General features: G+C 51.6%; 3 protein-coding genes across 4 annotated transcripts; 1 reads left to right on the top strand and 2 right to left on the bottom strand.

Annotated features, from left to right (window-relative positions):
• The first annotated feature begins 1,527 nt into the window (after positions 1–1,527).
• On the top strand, positions 1,528–7,370 carry tmem41ab (transmembrane protein 41ab). Its single transcript, XM_062447325.1, has 5 exons — positions 1,528–1,834; positions 4,050–4,200; positions 4,775–4,936; positions 5,378–5,516; positions 6,065–7,370. Exons 1-5 carry the CDS (start codon positions 1,662–1,664, stop codon positions 6,289–6,291), a joined length of 852 nt encoding a protein of 283 aa, XP_062303309.1. The 5' UTR covers positions 1,528–1,661; the 3' UTR covers positions 6,292–7,370.
• Positions 7,371–7,445: 75 nt separating this feature from the next.
• Positions 7,446–17,085, bottom strand: LOC134007695 (lysosomal cholesterol signaling protein-like). Of its 2 annotated transcripts, none has more exons than XM_062447320.1 (17): positions 16,940–17,085; positions 15,801–16,445; positions 15,305–15,483; positions 14,949–15,169; positions 14,641–14,812; positions 14,288–14,443; positions 13,751–13,834; positions 13,449–13,569; positions 13,248–13,332; positions 12,320–12,410; positions 10,758–10,968; positions 10,561–10,644; positions 10,267–10,385; positions 9,500–9,595; positions 9,196–9,260; positions 8,868–9,005; positions 7,446–8,504 (listed from the first exon to the last, which is right to left on the bottom strand). In XM_062447320.1, exons 2-17 carry the CDS (start codon positions 16,225–16,227, stop codon positions 8,207–8,209), a joined length of 2,547 nt encoding a protein of 848 aa, XP_062303304.1. In that variant the 5' UTR covers positions 16,228–16,445; positions 16,940–17,085; the 3' UTR covers positions 7,446–8,206. The 2 variants fall into 2 exon arrangements, with proteins under 2 accessions (XP_062303304.1, XP_062303305.1); XM_062447321.1 differs by having other exon boundaries at positions 8,373–8,560.
• Positions 17,086–17,320: 235 nt separating this feature from the next.
• Positions 17,321–26,997, bottom strand: LOC134007696 (WAS/WASL-interacting protein family member 1-like). Its single transcript, XM_062447322.1, is given in 10 exon segments — positions 17,321–18,916; positions 19,125–19,238; positions 19,386–19,592; positions 19,765–20,077; positions 20,079–20,533; positions 20,749–20,931; positions 21,226–21,358; positions 21,656–21,682; positions 21,685–21,751; positions 26,844–26,997. Coding segments are annotated over 9 exon segments (1,509 nt in total). The 5' UTR covers positions 21,709–21,751; positions 26,844–26,997; the 3' UTR covers positions 17,321–18,863.
• Positions 26,998–27,623: the final 626 nt, after the last annotated feature.

Genomic DNA, 27,623 nt, shown 5'->3' on the forward strand with positions numbered 1-27,623 from the left:
TCTCACACACGTGCACAAACACACTTTCCGGTACGACTGATAATGAGTACCTGTCATCGGTCATTAGTAGCTGTTGGTAGCCTAGCGAGGCAGTAACCATAGAAACGACAGAGGTGACTAATTCAGAGGACAAATATGGCCGACGTGGAGTTATCCAGCTCAGCTCAGGTCAATGACAGTCGTTCTCTCTCTTCTTAGTCCACTAGTTCAACTTTGGGAATCCAAACACACAAACACACGCGCACAAACATGCACTCTCCAACACACCATCACGCACACGCTGGCACACACACGTCTGTTTATTACGTCTTCCATCAATGTGCTAGAGGTGTGGAATCTGACACTACACAGCAGCCCCACCTGTCCCTCTCAACACCACACTCACACACACACACACACACACACACTCACACACACACACACACACACACACACACACACAGGCTAATAAAAGTCAGACGACCAGCAGGAAGTAGGGTTCGGTTCCACTTTTCACAGAACTCCAGACCAGAGCAGCTCATCCCAGATCAATCTCCAGTTATTGATTAGACCATGAGGAAAGACTGAGGCTGGTCAATCTATACCTCTCCAATTAGACGCCTGCCCCGTCCTCTCCCTCGGTCTCTCGCTCTCCGTCTCTCTCTCTCCAACCTTGAGTTGATGCATGCCAGAGCTCAGCTGTGTAAGGCTGTAGACCAGGTCACAGCACAGTATCAACCAGTTAAATCCCTCTTTCCTCTCCTCTGCTCTCCTCTGCTCTGCTCTCTGCACTCTCACCTCCTCTCCTCTTCATAGGAAACCTTGACCTGATTGGATTGTTGTGGGGCTGTACTGCAATAAACAGTCAGAGATTGTATACAGATATGGTAGATTAGCAGATGGAGAGGCAGAAGGTTTGGTGATTAATATTCTAGCGATGCTCTTCTTACATTCTGCTGAATAATACATTAAACAGTGAGGAGAACACAAACAGAGAGGCAAGGAACAGTATCTCTCTGGTGTCTGATCTTCCTCTGTTACGCAGCTACAGATGCACATGGGTGCTCTCTCTCTCTCTCGCTCTCTGTCTGTCTCTCGTGTGTGTAACACACACACACGCCAACAAGTATGTGAACCTACATACACACACGCACACCGCAGGTCCAACGTGTGTGTTAATTCCTTGTGACCTGATAGGAGGAGTCCCTCTAGTGGACACTTCACCAAAGTACAGCGAGAAACCCCAAATACCGTGATCCATGCGACAGGTGACACGCTTTCAAAAACATTTCATACAGGCGATTGAAGTTTGTGAACTTTGCCGTTCAAAAAAAAAACAATTCTACTTGTTGTGATAACGGTGTAATAACTATACACGTATAGTCTACAGTATGACCTAAATGTGTCAAAAGTTAAAATCTAATTTGAGGGAATGGGAATGATAACGGAGTCGGTCATGTTTTAAGTGTCCATGTGATCAGTCTTGGCCCAACCCATTAATGATAGGCTACAGAATTTCACCGTCAGAAATTTAGTCAAGCTGGCGTTCCAATCTCAGTCACGGAGGACACCGGGAAGACACAGCGGAAGCACAACTGAAGTTTACTCAACACGCCGAGTAGGAGACACCGGTGGTTAAAACTGAAAACAAACCGTTTTATCGAGCAGTTGAGCGCGGGGAAATGCGCTCCCTAACGGGACTTATAGCAGTAGTTGCAGCAGCAACCTTTTACCTTTATCTGCTTTCTGCCTTCCTGCCGCCCTGTCCACAGTTAGTTCACCACCGGCGAGATGATACCGTGGAGTCCAAAGACACCGCCTCCGCTGAAAGTGAGGTTGTGGTTGAGCAGTATAGGTATGTAATTCAAACGAGCCATTTTGCTCATCCAACTTGTTTTGGTCAGGTGTATTGAAGGTTTAGCAATACATTATAATACTACCCGGCAGAAAAATCCAGAGAATATAGTAATTTATTGGCTCTTTGTTAAGATTGAGATATTTAAAATAGAGAACGTTAGTCAACGCAGATAGCTCCATCAGGCTGTTTTACATTGAGTTGTTAAGTGGATGCGTGTGTGTGTGTAGACAGTGCAGAGTTCACAGTGATGCTGCAACGTGTGGCCTCTCCCCGTCAGATTAATAGCCTGACTGCCCAGTCGTCAGACCACCAGCCTATATCTATATAATCTCTTATCTCGTCTATTTTATGGCTCCTGTGATTAGGATGTATCCAGCAGCATGGGCCCTGTTTTTGCTGACAGAAGTGGACGCTAATGTCATAGGTCAGGTCCAGAGGATGCTTTTTAACTGTCACACACACATACACACACACACACACATAGAGAGGAGGTGGTGGTCTTTGCTGACGTTATTTTATCGTCTCCCAGCGTCCTGGGTTTCCCCCAGGGGTCGGGCCAGGGGGTCAGTGTCGGGGAACTTTAGGGGAATGTCCAGGACATGTTCCCCTGGTGAATCAGGAGTAATGTGACCTGTACTAAATGTGCCCTCCTCAAGACTTATCCTATTTCTGATATCTGGTGGAAATGCTAGAAGGATAGCGTGATCAGAGAAGTGTAAGGTGGGTGGAAATGTGGAGGGGGCAAAAGGGTTGGGGTGAGTGTGGGTGTGTGTGTGTGTGGGGGGGTGAGAGTGGGGGGCAGAGGGCACAGGGACCAGCTGGAGGCGTGACAAGGTAGGTTTGGGGACGGAGCGGGGAGTGAGCGCGGGCGTGCGGAGGTTTGGGGTTCTGAGAAAGCGTCGGGGGTGGAGGGGGCGAGGCTGCAGAGCTTCACAGTTCACCAACCTGTGGCCTCACTCCTGTAGAGGGGGGAGGGAGGGGGGGGGCACTGACCTGGAGGGGCTGGGGGGGGGGGAAGGTGAGGGGCTGGGGGGGGTGTGTGCAGCGAGCCGGAAGAGAGGAGAGGCACCTTTTTTGTTGTTGTGAAAGCTGTGTTTTTGCACAGCCTTCTCCTTCAGGCTGTTTAACAAACAATGGTCTCACGTACTGGAGAACCTTCACTGGCCTCCTCCAGCTGTGGTACCCTCACCTGACCGCATGCCTCAAGCTCAGTGGTCACATTCTGAGATACATGTGTAACTCTCAACTTGTCTTTCACATACAGTGAAAGGGTCTGCCTGTATCTATGTACAGCATCTGTCTCTCTGTTTGTCTAAAACCACAGTCTACCTGAGGCTGTTCGAGACATTTGGACCAAGTGTCTTAAGCAGGCGATCCACACACATGGTCCTCTTGGTGTGTGTGGTTGTGTGATCCCAGAGGTTATGTGTAAGCGAAATCAAACCCTCCCTCTGGCAGAATCATCAGTACAGTATGTGCAGACGACAGCACCTCATTGACCAATGGGGGAGCAGCATGTGTCTATTAACCAATAGGAGTGCTTTGCTGTGAGCTCCACGGTAAACAGGCCTGGCTGAGACAGCCATCTTGAGTTTCAGGGCAATTTGTGTGTGTGTGTGATGTGTCTGTATAGTATGTGTGGCTTTGGATATGTGTGAATGTGCATGCCTGCAAGTGTGTGTGTGTGTGGGTGTGTTTGAGGATGGTTGTGTGTTACCGTGTGTGTGTGCTAACAGGCCACAACCAAAGCTATTTCTGTACGAGATCATGTTACAGCCCTCTCTTCCTCTCTCTCTCTGTGTCTCTCTCCGTCTCTTCCAGTCTGCCGCTCTGAGGTCAGACTGGGGTGTTGTCCCCACACTGTCCAGACCCAGAGCATGACCTAGAATACAGCAGACTAGACCAGACCCAGACTGCCTGCTCTATGGCATGTGGATCTGCCCATGTCAGACTCTGCTCATCCGCAGACCCTTGCTCTGTGACGCGAACATGCTCTTTATCTACCTGCAGTATCTCGCTTCTGTACAGCGCCACAGAGAACATGCAGAGGGCTGCGTTTCCATGCGGCCTCACGCGCTCCCACTCTCTGAGCTCTATCTGTCTCTCTCTCCCTCTATCTCTCACTCTCCCACTATCTCTCCCTCTCTTTCTCTCCCTCTCTCTTTCACTCTCTGTCCACCGTGTATTCTGAGCCCCTCTCTCCTCCCCCCAGGTTGAAGTTTCCCTCAGACCTGGATGAGCTGCGTGACTTGGCGAACATGTTGCATCTGTACAAGGAGGAGCACTCCAGCTACATCCTGCTTCTCTTCTGCTCTGCCTACCTCTACAAGCAGTCCTTTGCCATCCCCGGGTCTTCTTTCCTGGTGAACACACACACACACACACACACACACACACACACAGATTGACCTGTGTACACACAGACATATCTAGGACTAATACATCCCTGTTATTACTAGGTTGAATCTCCAGAACTATCCTGTGTCACCCAACAGACCCTCTAGTCTCAGTGTTTCTCAACCCGGTCCTCGGGACCCACTGTCCTGCATGGGAGTCAGGTGGCTGAGCGGTGAGGGAATCGGGCTAGTAATCAGAAGGTTGCTAGTTCGATTCCCGGCTATGCCAACCAAATGACCTTGTGTCCTTGGGCAAGGCACTTCACCCTACCTGCCTCGGGGGAATGTCCCTGTACTTACTGTAAGTCGCTCTGGTTAAGAGCGTCTGCTAAATGACTAAATGTAAATGTTCCAGATGTTTCCCTGCTCCAACACACCCGATTCCTAATGAATGGGTCGTTATGCTCAGCAGAAGCCTGATAACGAACATGCATTAGAATCAGGTGTGCTGGAGCAGAGGAAAACATGGAGAACATGCCAGTGGACAGTGGGCCCTGCTCTCCCGCTCTCTCATCTCAGTCCTGTGTGTTGTGGTTCCCAGAACATGCTGGCGGGGGCGCTGTTTGGTCCCTGGCACGGTCTCCTGCTGGCCTGTCTGCTTACCACCACCGGCTCCACCTTCTGCTACCTGCTGTCCCGGACCTTCGGCAAGCAGCACGTCATGAGGCTGTTCCCCGATAAGGTGGCCATGCTGCAGAGCAAGGTCGGTGGTAACCCAAAGTAGGAAGGTTTGCGACTAGACTAGAGAAGAGTCTTCACAAAGCACACACACACACACAGACGTACCTTGTAGTGTCCCCTCGCTGTGTTCTGGGTTAGCCCTCCTTCTGAGTGGCATTTCCAAATCAGATTTAACATTTTGAGATGGATAAGGATATACACGTGGACAGCTTATACCGAGGCTGGAACAGATTGACAGAGTTGGAGGATCTCTCTGGAGTTCAAAGACACGCAGATGGTGGATTCCACACCAGAACATAGCAGTACTCAAACTACTGTAAGACTGCGGTGATTCCGGATAACTGGTTGTATTTTGCTGAACAGAGTCTCTCTCTCTCTCTCTCTCTCTCTCTCTCTCTCTCTCTCTCTCTCTCTCTCTCTCTCTCTCTCTCTCTCTCTCTCTCTCTCTCTCTCTCGCCCCCAGGCGGAGGAGAACAGAAGCAGTATATTCTTCTTCCTCCTCTTCCTCCGGTTCTTCCCCATGACTCCTAACTGGTTCCTGAACATCACCTCCCCCATCCTCAACATTCCCCTCCCCATCTTCTTCTTCTCTGTCCTCATAGGTGAGACACACACACACACACACACTTCCTCCACACTATAAACGGCTTGAGGGGCATCATATGACCGTAAGCCCTTGGCCCCTGTGGTAGAAAAGACCCTGTCTCCACTGACGGTGTGGCATCTCACACAATGCAGACTTTCAGTCACAAACGAGCCAATCCTTGTGTATCGGCTTAATAGCTTAGCTAATCAACTCTCTTTCTGGCCAGGGACCAGATATTTAGGGCCCATATTTAGGGCCCTAAATATGTCTTGACCTAGGTGCTCCCTATCTGGCCATAGGCCCTAAATACCCTTTGACCTAGGCATCCCCCTCTCCAACCTGGCCATAAATGGCCTCTACAGCTGCAAAAGAAACCGGTGGGCACACTGGGTATAAGGTTACTTCCATACTGACCTTCCACAATCAGTGTGAAGCAAAACAGGAATATGGAATCAATCAATGATATAATAGATTGATTCCATATTCAATGAATGATGTAATAGATCATTATAAGGCTTGAGCGACTGCCTATAGGAATCCTTCATTTCCTCCCACACCCTGCAGGTCTGATCCCCTACAACTTCATCTGTGTAAGGACGGGCTCCATCCTATCAGAAATCTCCTCCATGGATGACATCTTCTCCTGGGCGACCCTGCTGCAGCTATTGGCTATCGCCTGCATGGCGCTGCTCCCTGGTTGGCTCATCCGGCGCTACAGCCACGGACATCTTAAACTGGAAGGCCTCGATCACAACGGACAAGCCCAGGACTGTGACCGCAAGAACAGATGACTAGTGACCTTTGACCCCTCGATGGTGACTACCAGAGGTCCTGGGTTGAGAGCAGATCTAGTACACAGAGGTCTGACTTTGAAGGTCTGGACTGGTTAGCAGTTTAGAAAGACTGTTTATGTGGTTACCATGACTAGTTAGCCAGTTAGCAAGACTGTTAAGCTGCTTAACATTACTAGTTAAACTAGTTCATTAGTGAAGGTTACACGCTTTGTTGAAAGTCACCAAGTCTTAAATGCTGTCACTATGACACCTGTCATTTTTACCCAGACAAGCAGACCGATGCGCAATCAGTGCAGCCATTTTACAGCTTTAATTTATTGAACTTTATTTTAATGGAATGTCAGGGAAAATCTATTTATTCAAGGGCTGCTTGTGTTTTCAGTGTTTAATATGGGAATATGGTGTAGAGCCCAAGCCTAGGTCGAATATGTCATATACAACGTGTATATATTTCATAAATTCAACCTAGGCCTAAATTGTCTTCATAAGTACAACAGTTCCCTCAAAAAACACTGAACACTTTTACGTACTGTGTCTAAGACTATGTTTGTACCTTGTGTGAGTGTGTATGGTTTTGCACTTTTACATGCCTCAGCATGCCTGGTTATGTGTGCTGATTGAAGATAATTCTTTAAAAATGTACTATTTATTTTTGGACTCTGTGAGTAGTAAAGTCTGAAACAGTAGCAGCTCTATCTACAGTATGTATTGTACTGTTACAGGAATGGTGGAATGTGAAATCCTGGGTTCTCCAGCTTTGTAAAGGACCAGAAGGCCAGGAGGGTGGTGTTTTCGGCTAGTGCTCTAGCCGAGGAACCGGTCATTTAAGAGTTCAAGAATCATAGGACTTCCAATATCCTGAGTGTTCCAAAAACCTGATTTACATTGTGGTCTTTTTGTTGTGCCAAATCATCAATGTGTTGGGAACTGAAATTCCCAGAGCAGTAAGTTCAAATGCACAGTAATATTTCTGACATGAAGTTGTACTACACTACTTGAGGGCTCTGAGATGCTGTTTGCTTCCAGAGTTTTCTGAAGCTACAGTGTAAATTGTTTTTATAAACTTCTAGATGCTTCTTATCTGTTTTTTTTGTGCTCTGTTCTGTGGTTGACCATGCAGAGAAGGCCTACAGACCAGATTTGAACTTGAGTTTTCTTATGCATAATAGTTTATTTGTGTCAAAGTAAACGTGATAATAATGCATTCCTTGATTGTGGCATAGCTTCAACTTCCATGACAGATGAGCAACAACAACAATAGTGTTACTGCATGGGCATGCAGCAGTAGTACACACACACCCTACTGCACCTCACTCTCCTAAAGAACATAGGAGGACATCACTTCCAATGAAACAACCCCCCCCCCCCAACACACACACACACGTTAGTTTAGGACGCTACAAGCTCCCTTAGTAGTCAACAGATTTGGCTTATTTAAAGGGGATGAGTGACTTGGCTCTTTGCACACACACACACACAAACTAATAAACATATTATAGATGGACACACACACACCCCTCAGCCTAAACATAGTAAACACACCACATTCAAAAGTATACTGTAACATACAGGATTCAGACCAGTGTTTGATCACAACATCTTTACAGTACGAAAAGGTTGGTTCTCAGTGCAATTGTACTTCTGGTTATGCAGTCGTGTCCAACAGACATATCCTAAAGTTGCATCATGTCTCCAGGGAAACGCCGCCTTCTCTGGGCGTGTGGAGGTCGGTGGTGGAGCAGAGGGTGGAGGAGGACTGCTTGGGGAAGATCCACCATGCTCTCCTCTAGTCTTGTTTCCCAAATGCTTTGTCCTTCTCTCCATCTCGCTGTACCTACATCTCTCTCTTATCTCTCCCTCTGTCGGCCCCTCTCTACCTCCTCCAATCCCCTTTCACTGGCTCCTTTCTTCCTCAACGTCCATCGAGAGCTCCGGGAGATCCGGGAGAGGCAGGTGTCTCCTCGCGTGGCTCCCCAGGGAGGGGGCCTTCCCCCTGGGTGAAGCAGTAGAGCAGGGCGGGGTCGTCTCTGAAGCCGCACTGGTGGCCGAGCTGCCGGAGGACCCCGCCCTGCAGGAGACGAGCCCCGTGCGCCTGGGCCTCCGGCCGGCCCTTCGCCACTCCCCGCCGCACCAGCCAGTCCGCCAGCTCGCTGCCCAGGAACGAGGCTCGCTCCTGGGCTCGGCCCTGGGGCTCCTGGGCTCGTCCATACCTGCGTATCAAAGGAAGGATTCACCGACAGGACCACTCACACTCTCCCCTGAGCCACTGGGGGGGGAAGAGGAGAGTGAGGAGAAGGGGGGGGGGGGGAGAGAGAGAGAAGCAGAAAGAAGGAAAACAGATCAGAGACCTGTAGTGAGAAAATAAAGGAACAGTCCAACGTGCAGTGCAGTATAGCACATGCCCCTCGGGGTGAGATAGCGGTGGGATCGACTCACCAGCCAGACATACACAGAGAAACTTGGACAGAGTGTTAGTTAATGAGATCGGCGACACGCGATGAAAACATACAGAGACAGCCAGACGTCAGTTGGGCTCTCGGAGGGGACAGGGGGGAGAAGAACGAGTGTCCTACCTCCTGATGTGGACCAGGTCCTGGACACACTGGTCTTTGTGGTAGCGGACAAACTGGGTGCAGGTCAGTCTGATCTCCTCAGGGGACACTGGCTGGGTCTCCTGTTCACTGTTCTTACTCTGCCATAGACCCTGCAGTCTGCGCGCGCACACACACACACACACACACACACACACACACACACAGCGGACAGTAGTGAATGGACCCTGGAGCCAGGTTATCGGAAGGATACTGTGTGTATACTTGCGTGTGGGTGTGTGTACCAGTGTGTGAGTGTGTGTACATGCATGCGAGTGTGTGTTTGTCGCCAGAGCAGGCAGGGTCCAACCTGTTCTTGAAGGGCAGCATGATGAGGTGTCTGTCCAGACCAAACACCCCAAACGAGATGAAGCCCTGAGCAACAAGAATTCACTGACTTATTCATAGATTTAACTGACAGAAATCACAAAACCATAGTCCTTCATCGATTAAGTCGACAATAGAGTTAAAAGTCTGTGAAGTGAATCAATTAAGACTATAAAGAAATAACGTAGTCGTGAACTGATTCGATTCCGGGGAGAGATACGAACATAGTTGTTCATTGAGGGTTACAAACACATTTGTTGGTGGAGTTGCTTGTTGCGGTGTGGTACCTGTCCATAGTTGGCCACAGCACAGAAGAACTGAAGCTCTAGGTACAGTCTCCCTGGGTCTTTGTTGAACAGCCACCACAGACAACTGGAGAGGTTCTGGAACACAGCGCAATGTTGGCACAATAACAGAACGCTTTTCTAATAATAGAATCATAGAATGAGCGTGACAGCAGAACCATTTTGGAACTGACAGAATGAAAAGATCATCGATGATGATCTTTTGAGCTTACAGGAAAACATCGATGGAATTTTAGGAGGGCTCGAAATGACAGAACGCTGATCGGTTTTTCAGTTTAACTGTGAAGGAATAGTGGTAGGCTTTTGATGGAATGTTAGAAGAGAACGGGGAGAACCTTTAGGACACTGGGGGAACCTTTAGAACACCATAGGAACAAAAGGTCTCGCTGTATAGTTGAGAGGACAGTACATTTACATTGTCATTTTGCAGACGCTCTTATCCAGAGCGACTTACAGTAAGTACAGGGACATTCCCCCCGAGGCAAGTAGGGTGAAGTGCCTTGCCCAAGGACACAACGCCATTTGGCACAGCCGGGAATCGAACCGGTAACCTTCAGATTACTAGCCCGACTCCCTAACCGCTCAGCCACCTGACGCCACCTGACTCCCCTGACTCCACATTAGCCGGTTAGTAGAACGTTGGGAGAAAGTTCTTGACCGACCAGCAGAACATTGCTCCACTGGACGGATAGCATGACGTCGTAGGAGAAGGTGACAGTATGGAGGAAGTTGGGACCTGCCAGACTCACCGCTAGCAGACTGACTGTGAGGAGCAGGCAGAGGAGGGCGTGTCGGACCAGCTGTCTCTCATCCTGGATCTGGGCCGGGGCGGCGCCCTGCCGGCCGTCACACGGCGCCCCCGCCTGGTCTGGAGGGGGAGAGCAAGCCAACAGGTGAGCCACTAGCCACCATCACAACAGTGCTGCCTTAAAGAGACATGTACGCACCTTCATGTACGTGCGTGTGTGTTGTGTTGTGACGTGCTGTTGGTCTTGCGGGCTGTTGCATGCGGGCCGTCACAGTGTGTGTGTGTGTCAGTCTACCTGTCTGGATTGAGCTGGTGTTGTTTCTGTGTATGCTGGCGATCATGTCAGGCATGGGCTGGGCTGGTGCACAGTTGTGGAACTCTGGCGGGATACAGGAAAATCATGTTTACAACACATACATCTCCCACGTCATCCTGACAGTGCATGCATTTTCACAATACAGTATACTTTCCAACAGGAGTACGACGTCCCACCTCTGATGATGTCGCTGTCCGGGGAGAGGCCCAGCGGGCCCTGGTCTTCAGCTTCAGCCTGGGGCCTCAGGTCCTCGGTGGTTCCCAGGATGGAGGCCCTGTCCAGGGCTTGGTAGTCCTGCGGTTCCCCCTGGGCCCCCTGGCTCAGGCCCATCAGGGAGAAACCTCCTAGCAGGATGCTAACGGCTACTACAACTGCTGTACTTATGATCTGGAGGAGAACGGGAGAGAGGGGTAGAAGAGGAGGGCAGAGGAGAGGGGGAGAGAGGGGTAGAAGAGGAGGGCAGAGGGGAGGGGGAGAGAGGGGTAGAAGAGGAGGGCAGAGGAGAGGGGGAGAGAGGGGTAGAAGAGGAGGGCAGAGGGGAGGGGGAGAGAGGGGTAGAAGAGGAGGGCAGAGGAGAGGGGGAGAGAGGGGTAGAAGAGGAGGGCAGAGGGGAGGGGGAGAGAGGGGTAGAAGAGGAGGGCAGAGGAGAGGGGGAGAGAGGGGTAGAAGAGGAGGGCAGAGGAGAGGGGGAGAGAGGGGTAGAAGAGGAGGGCAGAGGAGAGGGGGAGAGAGGGGTAGAAGAGGAGGGCAGAGGGGAGGGGGAGAGAGGGGTAGAAGAGGAGGGCAGAGGAGAGGGGGAGAGAGGGGTAGAAGAGGAGGGCAGAGGAGAGGGGGAGAGAGGGGTAGAAGAGGAGGGCAGAGGGGAGGGGGAGAGAGGGGTAGAAGAGGAGGGCAGAGGAGAGGGGGAGAGAGGGGTAGAAGAGGAGGGCAGAGGAGAGGGGGAGAGAGGGGTAGAAGAGGAGGGCAGAGGAGAGGGGGAGAGAGGGTTAGAAGAGGAGGGCAGAGGGGAGGGGGAGAGAGGGGTAGAAGAGGAGGGCAGAGGAGAGGGGGAGAGAGGGGTAGAAGAGGAGGGCAGAGGGGAGGGGGAGAGAGGGGTAGAAGAGGAGGGCAGAGGGGAGGGGGAGAGAGGGGTAGAAGAGGAGGGCAGAGGGGAGGGGGAGAGAGGGGTAGAAGAGGAGGGCAGAGGGGAGGGGGAGAGAGGGGTAGAAGAGGAGGGCAGAGGAGAGGGGGAGAGAGGGGTAGAAGAGGAGGGCAGAGGAGAGGGGGAGAGAGGGGTAGAAGAGGAGGGCAGAGGAGAGGGGGAGAGAGGGGTAGAAGAGGAGGGCAGAGGGGAGGGGGAGAGAGGGGTAGAAGAGGAGGGCAGAGGAGAGGGGGAGAGAGGGGTAGAAGAGGAGGGCAGAGGGGAGGGGGAGAGAGGGGTAGAAGAGGAGGGCAGAGGGGAGGGGGAGAGAGGGGTAGAAGAGGAGGGCAGAGGGGAGGGGGAGAGAGGGGTAGAAGAGGAGGGCAGAGGGGAGGGGGAGAGAGGGGTAGAAGAGGAGGGCAGAGGGGAGGGGGAGAGAGGGGTAGAACAGGAGGGCAGAGGGGAGGGGGAGAGAGGGGTAGAACAGGAGGGCAGAGGGGAGGGGGAGAGAGGAGCAGCAGGAGAATCAACAAACAACATTCCACTATAAAAGCGAGTGAATGCGTGAGTATGAGTGAGTGTGTGCGATAGTAACAGTGGGAGTGTGGGAGCCATCACCTGGGCCCTGCCATAGAAGAAGGCAGAGTCTATGGTGTCCGGCCTCCGTTCCCCCGCCAACAGCAGACCACCGACAATAAGCAACGGAACCCTGAGGAACACACACGTTGCTAGAGAGCTAGACTGGGGTAGGGGGGGGGGGGGGTCGGGAGGGGGGGGGGGTAGGGGGGGGGTCGGGGGGGGGGCGCTGTTGGAAGCCAAGGATGGAAGGACACCTCTCCCTATCTCTCCTGAGTCAGTGACATGTATACGTGTCTGAAGAGACTTTTAAACCATTTCGATCCAATCTGAGAAATGTAGACAAGTGCCCTTTTTGGCCAGACTTCCTTTCTATTTCTTTTTCAATTTTTTGTTTTGAAATGTGAGTGTGTCGTAATGCCCGACAACAGCTTTTCAGTTCTAATCCTGTGAGACCGCACAAGCCCCAGCCCCACCCTCCTTGACCCAGTCCCAGTCACCATAGTTACCGCACGCAAATCAGCATCCATGTCTCTCTGAACTGCTGTCATTAGTGACGGTTAACATTGGGGTGGACATTGGGGCTTTTGAGATGTGCTGAAGGCATAAATGTGACTCTGATGTGGAGGAAAAAAAAGAGTAAGACTAACAAATAATCACACACACACACTCACACGCACACACACACTCACACACTCACACACTCACACACTCACACACACACTCACACACTCACACACTCACTCACACTCACACACACACTCACACACTCACACACTCACACACTCACACACACTCACACACTCACACACTCACACACACTCACACACTCACACACACACACACTCACACACTCACTCACACACACTCACTCACTCACACACTCACACACTCACACACTCACACACTCACACACTCACACACTCACACACTCACACACTCACACACTCACTCACTGTGGCTGACTCACCCCCAGCCTGTGATTATGAAGACTCCAGGTCGTAACCTCAGCAGGTCATTCCTCTCCGTCAGAGCCAGACACAGAGGGATGAGGCCTGCACACACACACGCGCACACAATTGAACACGTCACTTGGGGGACAACATATTAGCGTTACTGCTCCACGGTCAGTACATCTCTGACCACACACACCCAGGCGTAACGGTGCTACCTGTCCAGATGTAGGTGCTGTACAGCGAGCCGTAGAGCAGGGTGAAGGTCAGCACTTGGCCCAGCACGTTGTCTTGATGTACCACAAAGTTCCACAGGATCATACTCACACACACCAGGAACTGCACACACACACACACACACACACACAGGAAGAGATGCAAGATATTTTATCGGTTCATGAGCTTACATGCTGATTTTGAACGTGGAGAAGCAGTTAAGCTCTAGTTCCAGTCTGGGAGAGGTTTGGTTTGACCTCACCACTTACAGAATGTATCATCTGAACGCGTGTGTCCACTGTACCTGAGCCAGAAAGAGGTTCATGGTGAACATGTGAGGGAGCCTCTTGAACTTCTTACTGAGGAGCATCACAGCTATGGTCCACACCTGCAACATAACGAGACGGAGGAGGGAGGGAGCAGGGGAGGTGAGGGTGGAGGAGTAGAGGATCGAGGAAAAGAGGGTGGAGGAGTAGAGGATAGAGGAAAAGAGGGTGGAGGAGTAGAGGATAGAGGAAAAGAGGGTGGAGGAGTAGAGGATAGAGGAAAAGAGGGTGGAGGAGTAGAGGATAGAGGAAAAGAGGGTGGAGGAGTAGAGGATAGAGGAAGAGAGGGTGGAGGAGTAGAGGATAGAGGAAGAGAGGGTGGAGGAGTAGAGGATCGAGGAAGAGAGGATGGAGGAGTAGAGGATCGAGGAAGAGAGGATAGAGGAAGAGAGGATGGAGGGAGCAGGGGAGGGGAAGATGGAGGGAGGGAGGAGAGTCGGTTGAAGGGAACCGAGTACAGACAAAAGGGCAAAGGGACGTTCCGTGTCTTCACTCGAAGCCCACACCCAGCGTACCAGCGCGATGAGGCTGACGATGCTGATGTTGAAGCTGACATTCTGCAGCTCGGTGACCAGGGGCGTGGGGTCCATCAGGGGGATGGTCAGAAGCCAGGCGGACACATACATGATGGGGGCAGACAGGAAGGTGCTGATCACCATACCTGATGTCACCTGGAGGAGGTGGGGGGGGGGGGGTCGGGGGGTCGAGAGAGAGAGAACTGCTGTTATGCATGCATCCCTATGTCTGTCTGTGTCTCTGCACGTCTGTACGCATGTAGCTTTGCGTGCGTGTGACTGCCTGTGTCTTTGCGCACCGTTTACGCGCTTTGCTCAGTATGTATGCGTGTGCGCGTGTGTGTGTGACGCACCACCTCCAGCTCCATGTTGTACTGGGAGGCGTAGATAGCCACGCTGGGAGCGGTGGGAAACACACCGTACAGGAAGGCGTAGTTCGACAGGCTGCTGTGGTTCCCGGAGCTGCCGTTACCTCCAGAGTCCAGCAGCTCCACCATGTCCTTACAGATCAGAGGCATCACCAGCCTGGATGGGGGGGGGGGGAAAGTCGACCAACAAACTCATGAAGCAGCTCACCGACCCGGCCGGCCGGCTAAGCGGCCGGTCATCTCTCCCACAAAACATACAGTTCAGTTCAGAGTAGCCCCCCTGTGTTCCTCACAGCTTGGCAGTGATGAGCAGGATGAGGGCCACTCCAGTGTCCCTGGTGAGCTTCCGTAGCTGGCCCACCATGGACAGACCCAGGTAGAAGAGGGCGGCGCCGCCGAACGAGTTGGCCAGGCCGTCCACAAACTCCCCCATCACCGCTGGGATGCGCTGGCCCAGCAGGAAGTGGGATATGATGCCCACCACCACCATGAACACGATAGGGTTCCTCAGCACCTGAGAGGAGGTACACGCACCCCAAAACATTTCGATTGTTTGTGTTTAAAATGAACAGAGTGGTATGCACCCGGTCTCACCGGTAATTGTGTCAACACAAGGACATGACAAGGTCTCTCTCCTTGTTCTTGTTACCTTGAGAAATACAACTCCCACGATGCTTAGCGTGCTGCGCTGGGGCTGCCTGTCGTCCCTCCACCTCTGGACCTCACACAGGGAGAACCCTATCGGGTTCAGGATCATGAGGGAGACCGGAGCCACCAGGTAGATATACTGAAGATACTCTGGGTGGGTGTTCCTGTATAGGGCATCCACTAGGGGGCAGCAGAGAGAGAGAGAGAGAGAGAGAGAGAGAGAGAGAGAGAGAGAGAGAGAGACAGCAGGAAAGAGAGGGACAGAGAGGGACAGAGAGAAAGAGGGAGAGAGAGAGAGAGAGAGACAGCAGGAAAGAGAGGGACAGAGAGGGACAGAGAGAAAGAGGGAGAGAGAGAGAGAGAGAGGGACAGAGAGAGAGAGAGGGAGAGAGAGACAGCGGGAAAGAGAGGGACAGAGAGAAAGAGGGAGAGAGAGTAACTACTATGTCAGGTTAAGGCAGCACACACAAACACAGGGTCTCCTATCCTGTACTCACCTATAGGGTATCCCAGGGCAAAGTCGTTGCTCTGCGTGGCGAAGATAGAGTAGAGCCCGGCCTTGCTGTAGCGGCTCTCCGGACTAGCCACCAGGAGGGTCAGTACACACACCAGGACGAACACAGACACCTTGGCGACCAGGACGCTCCACAGGAAGGACCAGATGACGTCTCCAAAGTCCAGCAGCACCATGTTCTTGAAGAGCAGAGCCGGCAGAGCAAACTTGGACACAAAGTTGCCCATGCCCTTGGCCTGGCTGGGGGTGATGATGTCAGTGCGCCCGGCCACGTAGCCGCACAGGATGATGCCGAAGCACTCCAGCAGCGCCGGGAACAGCTTGTCGATGGACATGGCAGCCGGGGCGGCGGACAGGGGCGGGTGGGAAATGTTCCTGTCGTGGATGAGGACGTAGCTGCTGTCCTCCATGGCGGGCAGGGGCGGAGGAGTGCTGGCTAACTGCCCTGGGATGAATACCTAGGGGGGGGGGGCGCTTGATTTCTGCTACTAACTGAGACCCAGTACACCACGTGTGTAGGCAGGTCTGCTGGTCAGCGCGCTGGCAGATGTGATGGGAGGTTTAACTTGGAGGTGGAATCGACAGCTCGCAACAACATAGATGGAGAGCTACCAGGTCCAAAAGAGACCTGTGTGAAAGGAGAGAGACCAGACAGGTTGTCCTATTTTACCAGGTCCGATATCAAGCAATATGTCTTCCAGCCACATCTGATTTGTATGATTAGAATTCTCACATGCAAAGTAATTATACTGAACTGTTCGTAACAACAATCCGATACAGTTGTTTTCTAGTCAACAGAGCTTCCAACAAATGTGCGAACAAGCATTGCTTATGAATAGACATAGATGCATCAGAATAACGTTAGAAAATTGTTCGCTAGCTTGATTTAACATGGCGAGAAACTGACCAGCGCATAACGTTTGCTAAATCACAGCATGAACTCTAGTGTTGAGTAGGGTGCCGTTACGTTGTGTTATTAAACTCTGTCCAACGTTTCAAACATTAGTCTAGCTCTCTTGTTAGCTAGATTCTCGTTGTACAGTAGTGAAACAACATGACGAATAACAAGTCAAGAATGGTGGTCACGCCTTTTTATGCGGTTGCAAAACAAACGATATTTACCTGCAATTATTTAGCATCGGATTTAAGACTCCTTGATTTGTTAAAATCCCTAACCCTAACATCTGGGTGAACTGTAGAATTATTTTAATGCCATGTAGCCATAATAACGGTATTGCCACTACCAGCTGTTTTCGCTAAGGGTGTCGCACCAAATGTGACTGAAAGGTGAACCAGCCAATTGATCGTCGAGATGATTTTATTGTAGACATATTACGCTGCTGTGATTGGTACAAACGAGAGACGCTGCACCTACGTATGCTTGTGACGCTCACGTGGTGTCGGGAATGTTAAGTAAATAGGGGCATTCATCAAGCTGAATATGAATATCTCCTTAAAATGTTAATTCTTAACCTCTACGTGTCTAATAATCATGCTCATAACAACATACCAGTCAGACCTTTGAGTCTCAATTCCATCTTTATTATTTTAATTTGAAAAAAGAGTGACTTGTAAAAAAACGACTGTATTTTTTTTTTCTCTACAATGATCAGCATCATGGGAAACACAAAATAAAATTCTATGACATAAAATAGAACATTCGAGACACAGGCTATAGAACAATCTAGAACAGATATGGCCACAGACGGAGAGGGCTCCCCTGACGCCCAAAGTGCAATGAGGAGACAAACACTTTGAAGTACCATGGTTACCGTCACCAGGGAAGACAAACGTCAGCGTGTCTTGTCGGAGACTGTAGAAATGGTCCCCAAAAAGTGGGCAGACAGACTTCAGGGGGCCTTGGTTTGGATGTAAGACAATAAGCCACAGAGTCGAGCAAGGCGCTGCATAAATGAGTCCGAACTTTGGTCAAGAGCATCTGATTGTACAATAGTCTTTAGCCCATCATGACGTCCAGGCTATGTCCTTGGTCCGACAGTCTTTGGTCCAATAGCGGTCAAAGCTGCATCTTTGGTGTGACAGCCTAGACATCATATTTCCTGCTAACCTCTCCCCTTGCTCTCGAGGAAACTGAGAAACATTGTCATTCTCTCAACCAACATTGCAGCATGTTCATCTCATCGCACTCATGCTTGACATTAACAGGTCGATTTCTTTGTGGCACTCGGACCTCGACACCACTCTTCATTAAGGGGCTCCCTAAGTGGCATCAGGTAGGCAGCAGAGGCGTAAAACATAAAGATTCGTCAGCAAAGCAAGGCACCAAGCACGCTGTAATACTGCATTGTCAATAAGAGGATCTTGTAAAACAGCTGTTCAACACCATCGAGATCACGCACACTACTAGCAGACTCTGTACTTGAGCGTCGAACTCGATTGCATCGCCGCCCGACCGATAGCCGTCATACCCATGGCCGGTTCTAGATCTATTCTAGTCCGGTTCTAGAACTAAGGAGCATCTCTAATGGCTATGATCAAGTACCCTTTGATAGTAAGCGCCATAGTTTGACTGAGACTAGGAGCTAAACACGCGTGCATGTTAACGATCCCCTAGCGTTTTCCTTCAAACATGGAACAATTCTGAAACTGTGGTTACAGAGAGCTAATGAACAGGGGAACAAAGCTGGCGTTGTAGCTGGAGAGCTGCGGTGGTGGTGTTGGTGGTGAGGTGGTGTGCTGGGTGGAGTGGTGTTGTGTTGGCGATATGGTGTTGGTGGTGTGGTGTGGTGTTGGTGGTACTGGCGCTAACAGTGAATGAGACACTACACTCAGACATCAGATAACCTGGACATGTGATCCACACGAGAGAGAGAGAGAGAGAGAGAGAGAGAGAGAGAGAGAGAGAGAGAGGGGGAGAGAGAGAGTAGTGAGAGAGAAGGAGTGTGGCGAGAGGGGGAGGTGGTTGGAAAGAGAAAGAGAGACACATCCAGTCGAGGTGAGCAGGGAAGGGAGGGGGAGGGGAAGGCAATCCCGTGCAGTAATCGAGGGAGGAGGGACTCTCCGACCCCCTTGATGGGATCCATCTTCACCTCGGGATGGGAGGCAAGGGAGGGGCACCACGATCCTTTTTACCCGAGCCTGGAGGACACACACACACAAAGACAGTTGAGTCTTGTTCCAGTGTAACTGACCTACAACTCCCGACCCCTAGACTGGTAGGCTATTGGACAGGCACTGACTGAAGTGCCTCAATATAAATATTGTAGAAAAATATATAACATATGTTGCCATGTTACTATCACTAAGGAGACAAAGGGCTAGCGATGGGGTTAGGACAGTGGCTCACCTCGGCTGTCGGCCTTGGCCAGCTTGCTGGGGTAGGTCTTCTGGCTGGGTACGTAGGCCTCAGGCGGGGGCAGCTCAGACAGGGCGTGGAAGCTGAAGCGGGCCTCCCAGTCATCTGACACAGTTGCATAACACCACATTAGCACAACAGCAGACACACGGCCACCGGTGGCCATTTTGGATCAGTTGCCCCCTCACGGGGGTGCATGGTACAATCATGGCACGGTTTTGTTTGAGAGTACCGATGGGTGGGGCGGCTCACCTTTGGAATGGTGGGAGCTCTGGAATCCGTTGCCCATTGGGGGCGGGGGCAGCCCACCAGAGACGGACCTGTCAGGGGGAAGGGGGGGCCTGGGCCCCCCGCGGGGGGGGTCTCCACCCGGTCGGCCAGGAGGGGGGGTGGGGATTGCCGGAGACCTCACGTTGCTCCCGCTACGACCTCCCGAAGGGGGAGGAGGGGGAAGTGGGCCTGTTGGAGGAAGTGATGTCAGCAAGAATTTAGCCAGTAACGTTACAGTTGGAAAGTATGGATGAGGACGTCACAGACACCTCGAATGAGCCGGAGATAACTGTCTCTCTTCCCCAGTCTGGCCTGTTCTGTGATTGGTTAACGCCAGGAGGACGAGAGGGAGGAGACTTACCAGAGCGGCCTGTTTGGTTCCTCGCTGGTGGTCCCCCGCTTGGGGGTGGGGGCAGGGGCCCGGATCGACCCGGAGGGAGGGTGGGGCCATGGGAGTTGAGTGACATGTTCCTCTGGGGGAGTCTGGGGGTGTGGTCCTCTCCCCCAGCTGGGGAGGGGGGCAGGGGGGGGCCCGGTCTGCCAGGGGGGAGGGGGGGAGGGCCACCACCAGGGGGGCGACAGGAGACAGGGGACGGCGGAGGAGGGAATCCATCGCGGGGTATGGAGGGTCTGTGGCCCCCTTGGGGGCCTGGTGGGGGTGGGGGCCGGTCATCTGAGGGCCTGCCGGGGGCGGGGGGGGAGGGGGGGGCGTCCGCTGCTGGGGACCGAAGGAGGGGCAGGGAAGGAGGGCTTGGGCCCAGACGGAGCCCCCAGCGGAGGAGGGGGGAAGCCTCCATGTCGGCCTGGAGGGAGGCTGGGGGGAGGAGGGGCCGGACTGGAGCTGGTGGGCCGGAGGGCCCCGGGGAGTGGAGGGGGGGCGCCTCTGCCAGGGAGGCTCTGGTTGGGTCGGGGGGTGTTGGGGACGGGAGGGGGGGGCCCGCCAGGGGTGTCGGGCCGGGAGGATGGGGCCGATCGGCCTCTGGGGGGGTCGGGGGCGCTGCTCCGGGGACCAGGTGGGGCCCCAGGGAATCTGGGGGGGGCGGCTGACCCCCCTCCTCCCCCTCCAGCGGCCCGCGGCCCAGAGGAGCGCGCTCCTGGGGGAAGCATGGGGGGTCTGCTACCTCCGGAATCTGGGAGGAGACACACACACACATCAAAACATGTCGGCTGTGACGGTTACAAAGTCCACCCATATTCATCTCCTCCCAGCTGGAAAAAAAACTTGACTGTGAAGTGGCCAACAGTGTTGCATGACATGGTCCTTGTACAGTATCATCCGTCCAGTGTAGGGGGGATGGGGGGGGTGGGTGAGGGGGGGGCCGTCGCTTCAGGAAGTGAAACTTACCGTTGGCGTCTCTGGTTCCTGCCGACCTTAGCTTGGGCATCCCACCCTGGAAGAGGCCTCCAAGACCCCCGGATGCACCTCCTCCAAACCCCCCTCCTCCTCCACCACCGCCTCCTCCTCCTCCTCCACCGCCTCCTCCTCCTCCTCCACCACCGCCTCCTCCTCCGCCTCCTCCTTTAGGCTCTGCAGAGAAAACACAACACATCAGAGGCTCTAGGCCAGACTCACTGACTTAGCACGCGAGTTTCCAAACGATGCCCTTTTGAAGTGTTTGAAAACGTGCGCATCGTAACCGACAGGAACTCGAGGTGCACATTCATCCGCTCTGTCCCGCTGCAAACGTTAAAACGAGTCCTCGAGACCCGACTCCATCTCCTAGACACTCTGTGACACTCTGCTCGACGGGGCTGCCGTCGTGCGACGCGAGGCCCTCAGGCAGTAGCAGGTGGTGAGGTGAGAGCTAATGGAGTGACTCACTAGTGTCCAGTAAGGGTCCACTGCGGTCGTTGGTGACGGCCTTCTTCAGTCGAGCGCCTTTGGAGATGTCCGAGAGGAGGGCATTCCTCGTTTGTGCTTCCCCTCGGTTCAGACTGGGCTTTTCTGTGTTGGCCTGTGGCGCACACACACACACACACACACAGTCACACAGTCAGAATCGAACGAATGTAACGCCTGATTTGGCCACAGTGTGGCGCAAATTGTTGCGCTCACTGTCCAAGAGAAAGAGGTCCAAGCGGGCTGTACAGAGCAGGATAGCTAGGCTCCAGTATCATTCTGGTACATCATCGAGAAACATTGCCCCTTTGGTTGTTGCTGGGGGATGAGAAGCAGTAGTGTGCGTGTGTGTGTGTGTGTGTGTGTGTGTGGGGGGGTATGTGTGTGTGTGTTTGTCACGAGCAGGACTCACCACAGCGAAGGTGGGCGGGGGTGGGGGGTGGGGGGGGGCGGGGGCGCGGGCATCTTGTCTGGTCAGTCTTCCTCTCTTCTATGTATCTCCTCCTCTCTAGACCCCGAACACACAACACACAGTGGCCTGAGTAAACAGTCCCCCCACAAAATGACATTAAAACGCACAGACACACTCGCCTCTCTCACCCAATCTCTCTATCTCTCACACACACACTCACCCACGGCTGTCAAATCTGAGTGCTGTGGGCACGAGTCATGTGACATTAAACCATCACTGGGCCTGACACATTGAGCCCATCTTCCTGTGTGAACGGTAGGTCAGAGCTGATTGGCTGAGACAGCATGGGTCTCTGGATACTTTACATAAGAACAAAAAAACAACTCCCATAAGGCACTTCCTGGTAGAGGAAGAGAGGAAGGAAACTTGGGAAGGAGAGAGGAAGGGGGCAGAGGGAGCGAGGGAGGAGCATGGAGAGATAGGTAGGGAAGGAGGGAGGGGAAGAGGAAGATGAAGAGGAGAACAGTTAAGATGGAGGAAGGAGAGAGCGATTACACCTAGTTACCAGTAAACTACAGCAGCTGACTGTTTGTTAAGCCCCTCCACTTCCTGTCAACGGTGTGAAACAGGAAGACAAGACTGAGCCCACAGTCATCCTGTCTCTGAACGCTACTCTCTCTCTTCCTCTCTCACACATGCTCTCGCTCCGTCTCTCTCTCTGTCTCTCTCTCTCTCTCTTTCTCTCTCTCTCTCTCTCTCTCTCTCTGTCTCTCTCTCTCTCTCTCTCTCTCTCTCTCTGTCTCTCTCTCTGTCTCTCTCTCTGTCTCTCTCTCTGTCTCTCTCTCTGTCTCTCTCTCTGTCTCTCACTCTCTGTGTCTCACTCTCTGTGTCTTTCTCTGTGTCTCTCTCTCACACACACACAAACATTCTCCCTCTCTCACACGCATGCTCTCTCTCTCTTTTGCCTACTCTTAACTGCACCTCTCTCTCCCATGTCTCGCTCTCTCTAACTGTTCCTCTGTCAACCTCTTGTATCTCTCTCCGTATCTCTCAGCTCACCTCTGAATCTCTCGACTTATCTTCTTCCGTCTCAGTCTCTCTCCCTTCCTATAACCTCTCTCTACTTTCATGGCATGACCAGAATAGCATCCTCCTACAATGCCCCCCCCCCCCACACACACACACTCCATCCTAACCCTAACACCACTACACAGAATCTGTGTTCATAATCACACACCCCCCCCCCAAAAACACACAGCCATAAAAAAGACATGAGCTCATGAGATCAAGTCAGTTTGTTGAAGTGAAACTTGTTTGAAGCTTTTGTCGTGACTACCATTCAGACACGTGCGTGTGTGTGTGTGTGTGTTAATGCACTTCCCATTGTCAGGGGGACAACCCCTTGTCCAGATCAGGTTTGTCGATGAGTCCTGAAACAGGTTCTCTGACCACAAACACCAACAAAAACAACGTTATGTTCCCCATGCTGCTCGAACCAGGAACCAAGGCCACACACATACTTTGCTTAGTTTAAAATGTGACAGCACACACATAACGACACACGCATACACACACATACACACACCAGGGTTGCCAAATGCTGCTTCAGCCACCTACAATGGACCCTTTCAGAAAAATTGGACAAACAGGACACTAGGGCAGGAGAGGAGAGAATGGTCATACCATAAGATGAGAAGGATGATTTGATCAGATGATTTTTAAAAAGGAAGAAAGAGAGAGAGACAGACAGAGAAAGACAGAGAGAGAGAGACAGACAGAGAAAGACAGAGAGAGAGAGAGAAAGACAGAGAGAGAGGAGTCAGAGTAGGGGGATTGGGGGAGACTCCTTGATGTGTCGGCATACGGTGGGGGGTGGGCTGGAGACACGCACACACACGCACACACACACACATGCTTTTGTTTAAATAGCCTCTTAAAGCCTACTCTTTCATCCTGACTTCCGCCCTGGGTCTTTACACTAACGGCAGACACACACTGAAACCACACACACAAATATAGTGACGCACACACACACACACACAGGACTGTACACTTAACACATCCTCAATTTGAATTTGAGCAACTTAACTGTTGCAATCTACCCATGTTCTTCAGAGCCTGTACCAGACAATAGATAACAGTGTACATCTAAACTTCCCTTCTCTCAGAACGTTGACAGCACCATAAACCCTGCTTGAGTCTGAAGAGGGGACTGCCAGAGAAGTCAGAAACCCCAAAATCCCCCCAACTGGAAGTGGGTAGGAGAGCTGGCAACTGGGGAAACGGAGAGAGAAAGTGAAAGAGGGAGAGAGAGAGGAAGATGAGGGGAGAAAGAGAGGGAGGAGAGAGAAGAAACAGAGTATTTTTAGGTGATAGAGAGAGAGAGAGAAGGAGCGAACAAAAACAACACTGCCGTATGTGTCTGCTAGGCAGAAACCAACCTTGCTGAGTGGCTGTCCTGACATCCTGTAGGTGAGGTCACACACACACACACACACACAGACTGCTGTGGTAGTGCTGAGTTAAGAGGAACCCTGTGTGCTCTCTGTAGTGGTCCTTTTCTTGAAAAGAGCAGAGCTCCCCATCTTTAGTCCTCTAACCACCTCCACTACCCTCTCCCCAGCCTCGAGTCCTCTAACCACCTCCACTACCCTCTCCCCAGCCTCGAGTCCTCTAACCACCTCCACTACCCTCTCCCCAGCCTCGAGTCCTCTAACCACCTCCACTACCCTCTCCCCAGCCTCAAACCACCTCCACTAACCTTTTTACAGTCTCTGACCACCTCCCACTACTCTGTCCCCGGCCTCTAGTCCTCTACCCACCTTTTATACCCTCCCCCCTAGCTTCGAACCACCTCCACTACCGTCTCCTCTCTCTGTGGACCTCGCTGCATGTTCAGAGTAACAAGCTTCCCCGTTTACTTTCCTTTTCTTTGCCCACACATTCTAGCATCTCATATCTCATACCTGACAAATATGTACTGCAATCTCCGAGAAGGTGTTTAACTAGTTGTCGAGGGAGGTACGTAGAGGTTTACAGGAAGCAAACAAATTCAGATTCTTCCAAGCATTGCCTCACCTTTCTTAACCAGTCCATCTAGTCAACAACAGTCAAACATTGCACAAACTAAGTTACGTTGCCCAACTAGCCAAAACAGACAACCAGCGCTGTCCAAAAAAAACGTGAACAACCTACTCACAGAACTTGTACTCAAGGAGCTGTAGACAGTTCAGGTTCTCTGGGAGGAAATCATTCTTCCGCCGAGCGACGAGACAAGTGAGAAGATTGCGGGGGCCCAAAGGAGAGCACGTTGAAACTCTTTGGTGGAGAGTCACATTAGCTTCCTGAATGTGCTGTGGCTCCTGTCAGCCCTCTTCACACCTTCCAGAAGCCTGCACTTCCACATTCACACCAGACCCTCCAGCCGGCTTTCACTTCCTCCTATGAGAACGGGGATTCCTGGGCAACAGAGACCACTGATGGTGGGACCCGGTATTGCACCTCTCCACCACAGCAGGGAAGAGGGGACACCGAGGGGATGAAGAGAGGAGAGAAAAGGGGAAGAATAAGGGAGGAGAGAAAGGGGAGGGATAGGGAAGAGACGCGGGTAGAGGAGGGGAAGAGGAGAGGAGGAGGAGGTCTTGAACGAGGGCTGTTGGTTGATAGGGACAAACTCAAACGGGTGCCCTTTCCTGCGAGGGGCGGAAGTGGGCGTCCCACATCCTCTCCCTCCGCACGGCTTCCAGGCAGCCTTCCGGCTCCTTCTCAACATGTCCCTTTCCCCCTCCGTTCTTCCTGGGAGTCTTATCGGGAGGGAACATGGCTGGATGGCTGGAAGCAGGGGTCCCGGAAAACCTTGGGGCCTGATCGTTTATCCTGGCTTCCCTTCACTCATTGCCACTGCAAATTTCACTCTATTGATAGAGGGGGGGGCCGAGGGAGCTCCGACGAGGGGGAGAGCTTTGAGGTACGGCCCCCCCCCCCACACACACTCGTCACCACGATGGTCGCGTGACACGCCCCTAAGGTGCATCATCATCATCAGACATCTTTGGCCTCATTGTCTCTTGTGACTCACAAAAGCAGCCATGACATGGGAAACAGGCGCGCGTGCACGCACACACACACACTTCCTATCCTTCCTTCTCTCTATTTCTGTCCATCTTTCTTCCTCTCGCTCACCAAGTTGTAACAGAGCATTCGTACAAGTCAACCACAAAACAAGAGAGCTTTGTACTATCGGCAAATAGTCAGCATCTTAGCCATAGTTCTAAACACGCCCTCAGGTCCTCACCTCACAAGCCTAGCCTTACTTCTACCATCATGTGCCAAAAGCTATGTAGACATGATATGAAGACTACAACATCTTATCTCTCTCTTTCACACACGCACTCTCTCTCTCTCTCTCTCTCTATATATATATATATATATATATATATATATATATATCTTTTTCCATTTCATTTTATATGGCCATACTGTAGCCCTGCTTTTAGAATGCGAGCATAAGAGCGTGTGCTTGTTTGAGTGCATGTGTCAGACAATGGAGTGAATACCAGTTTCATTCCATCCGACTGGTTACACACGTTGCAAAAGCGTTCCTTATCCAGAGATCAGAACAACTATCTATGGATCTTTGCTCCTGTCCACCCGGACATTCCTGCTCCTAGAAAGCTGCTAGACCAGAGCGTTGTTGACGGAGCTTCACTACACCTCACCAAAAACGGACCTACTGTACAATAAAACAAGCAAGACGGTCCTGTCTGAATGTTTCAAAACCCTTTTAGGCTCGCCTCTGAGGCCGGGTAAACTGCAGGATAACCAATGTAGTGTAGTGCGAGTTGAAGTGACATGCTTGAGGTAGATACAAAAAGTTTTCATAATTCATTTCTCGAAGTCAAGCTCAAACTTTCTCGGTTTCACGGGAAAATATAGTTTTGTTCAAATTACGTTTTGCGCTGAACCAATCGTCCCATGCCGATAGTCACAATTATGCGGCCTATTTGCCATGTCACTTCTTGGTAGCCTTTAGGTCCACCAAGGTCCAATATTAGGCCAACTCACTAAAAACGAGCCACTCCTTTGCAGTAAACACAACTTTGCTTCGTTCATTATTTCCGCTTCTCCATTCCCAGACGGTGGCAACCCGACAGACAAGCAAACTTTATAATAAACTAACTCCACTTACCGTCAAAATGATAAACAAGTGCGCCCTGTTCAATAAACCGACATCTCTCGAGATTTCTTTGATTTGTGTTCTAATCTGCCAAAGATGTTTGTCATGTCACTTGTGCGACTAGTCTCGTTGAAGCACACTCGTTTTGTAACCCCGTGGAGCTCCAAAGGGCTGAGGTTACTTGGTTTGGGTTCAGCTATTGCAGCATAAACAAACACCGCCCACCTACGTGAGACCGTTCCTCTAAACGCACAGCCCCTATATTCAGACTATCGACAGAGAATTCCAGATGTGGACTTGAAGGTTTTTGGGTTGCTACTACGTAACAACCCAAAAATACGAACACAAAGGCTACAAGTATTCTAGCCTTTGATGCAAACAACATTCAATCTCGCAATTAAAAAGAGACTTCAGACTGATGGACAATTTGCAGCGCATTATACGTGCAAACATAATAAACAATAACAGTTAGGCTATATTGAATGCCGTCTGTCATTAGCTGCTAGGTCTTTAGGCTGTGTCTGGTGGTAGGCTACATTTATTTTAGGACTTGCAGTTTGGTTCTCTGTGAATCTCTGTGCGTTGTTCAGACAGAATTGCAACCTTAGACAGTTCAACCAGAGATAAACGAACCCATATTATACTGTCAATTACAATTATATTTGTTCTGTATAAAAATTGTTTTATTTATCTGTCTCAGTATTTTGAGTTTGTCTATTAGGCCTACTGAATACAGTAATCTGCTGCCCTCTGGAGGACACTTGCTCTAGTGCATGTGGAGCGTAACTGAAA

The sequence above is a fragment of the Osmerus eperlanus genome, chromosome 21, assembly GCF_963692335.1.
Source record: "Osmerus eperlanus chromosome 21, fOsmEpe2.1, whole genome shotgun sequence".
Taxonomy (NCBI): domain Eukaryota; kingdom Metazoa; phylum Chordata; class Actinopteri; order Osmeriformes; family Osmeridae; genus Osmerus; species Osmerus eperlanus.

Coding starts and splice junctions, on each gene's coding strand:
- LOC134007695 (XM_062447320.1), bottom strand. CDS start 16,227: ATGGAGGACAGCAGCTACGTCCTCATCCACGACAGGAACATTTCCCAC. Junction 14,444..14,640: donor ACAACATGGAGCTGGAGGTG/GTGCGTCACACA, acceptor CACCTCCTCCAG/GTGACATCAGGTATGGTGAT. Junction 10,645..10,757: donor GGACAGCGACATCATCAGAG/GTGGGACGTCGT, acceptor GTATCCCGCCAG/AGTTCCACAACTGTGCACCA.
- tmem41ab (XM_062447325.1), top strand. CDS start 1,662: ATGCGCTCCCTAACGGGACTTATAGCAGTAGTTGCAGCAGCAACCTTT. Junction 1,835..4,049: donor GTTGTGGTTGAGCAGTATAG/GTATGTAATTCA, acceptor TCCTCCCCCCAG/GTTGAAGTTTCCCTCAGACC. Junction 4,201..4,774: donor TCCCCGGGTCTTCTTTCCTG/GTGAACACACAC, acceptor TGTGGTTCCCAG/AACATGCTGGCGGGGGCGCT.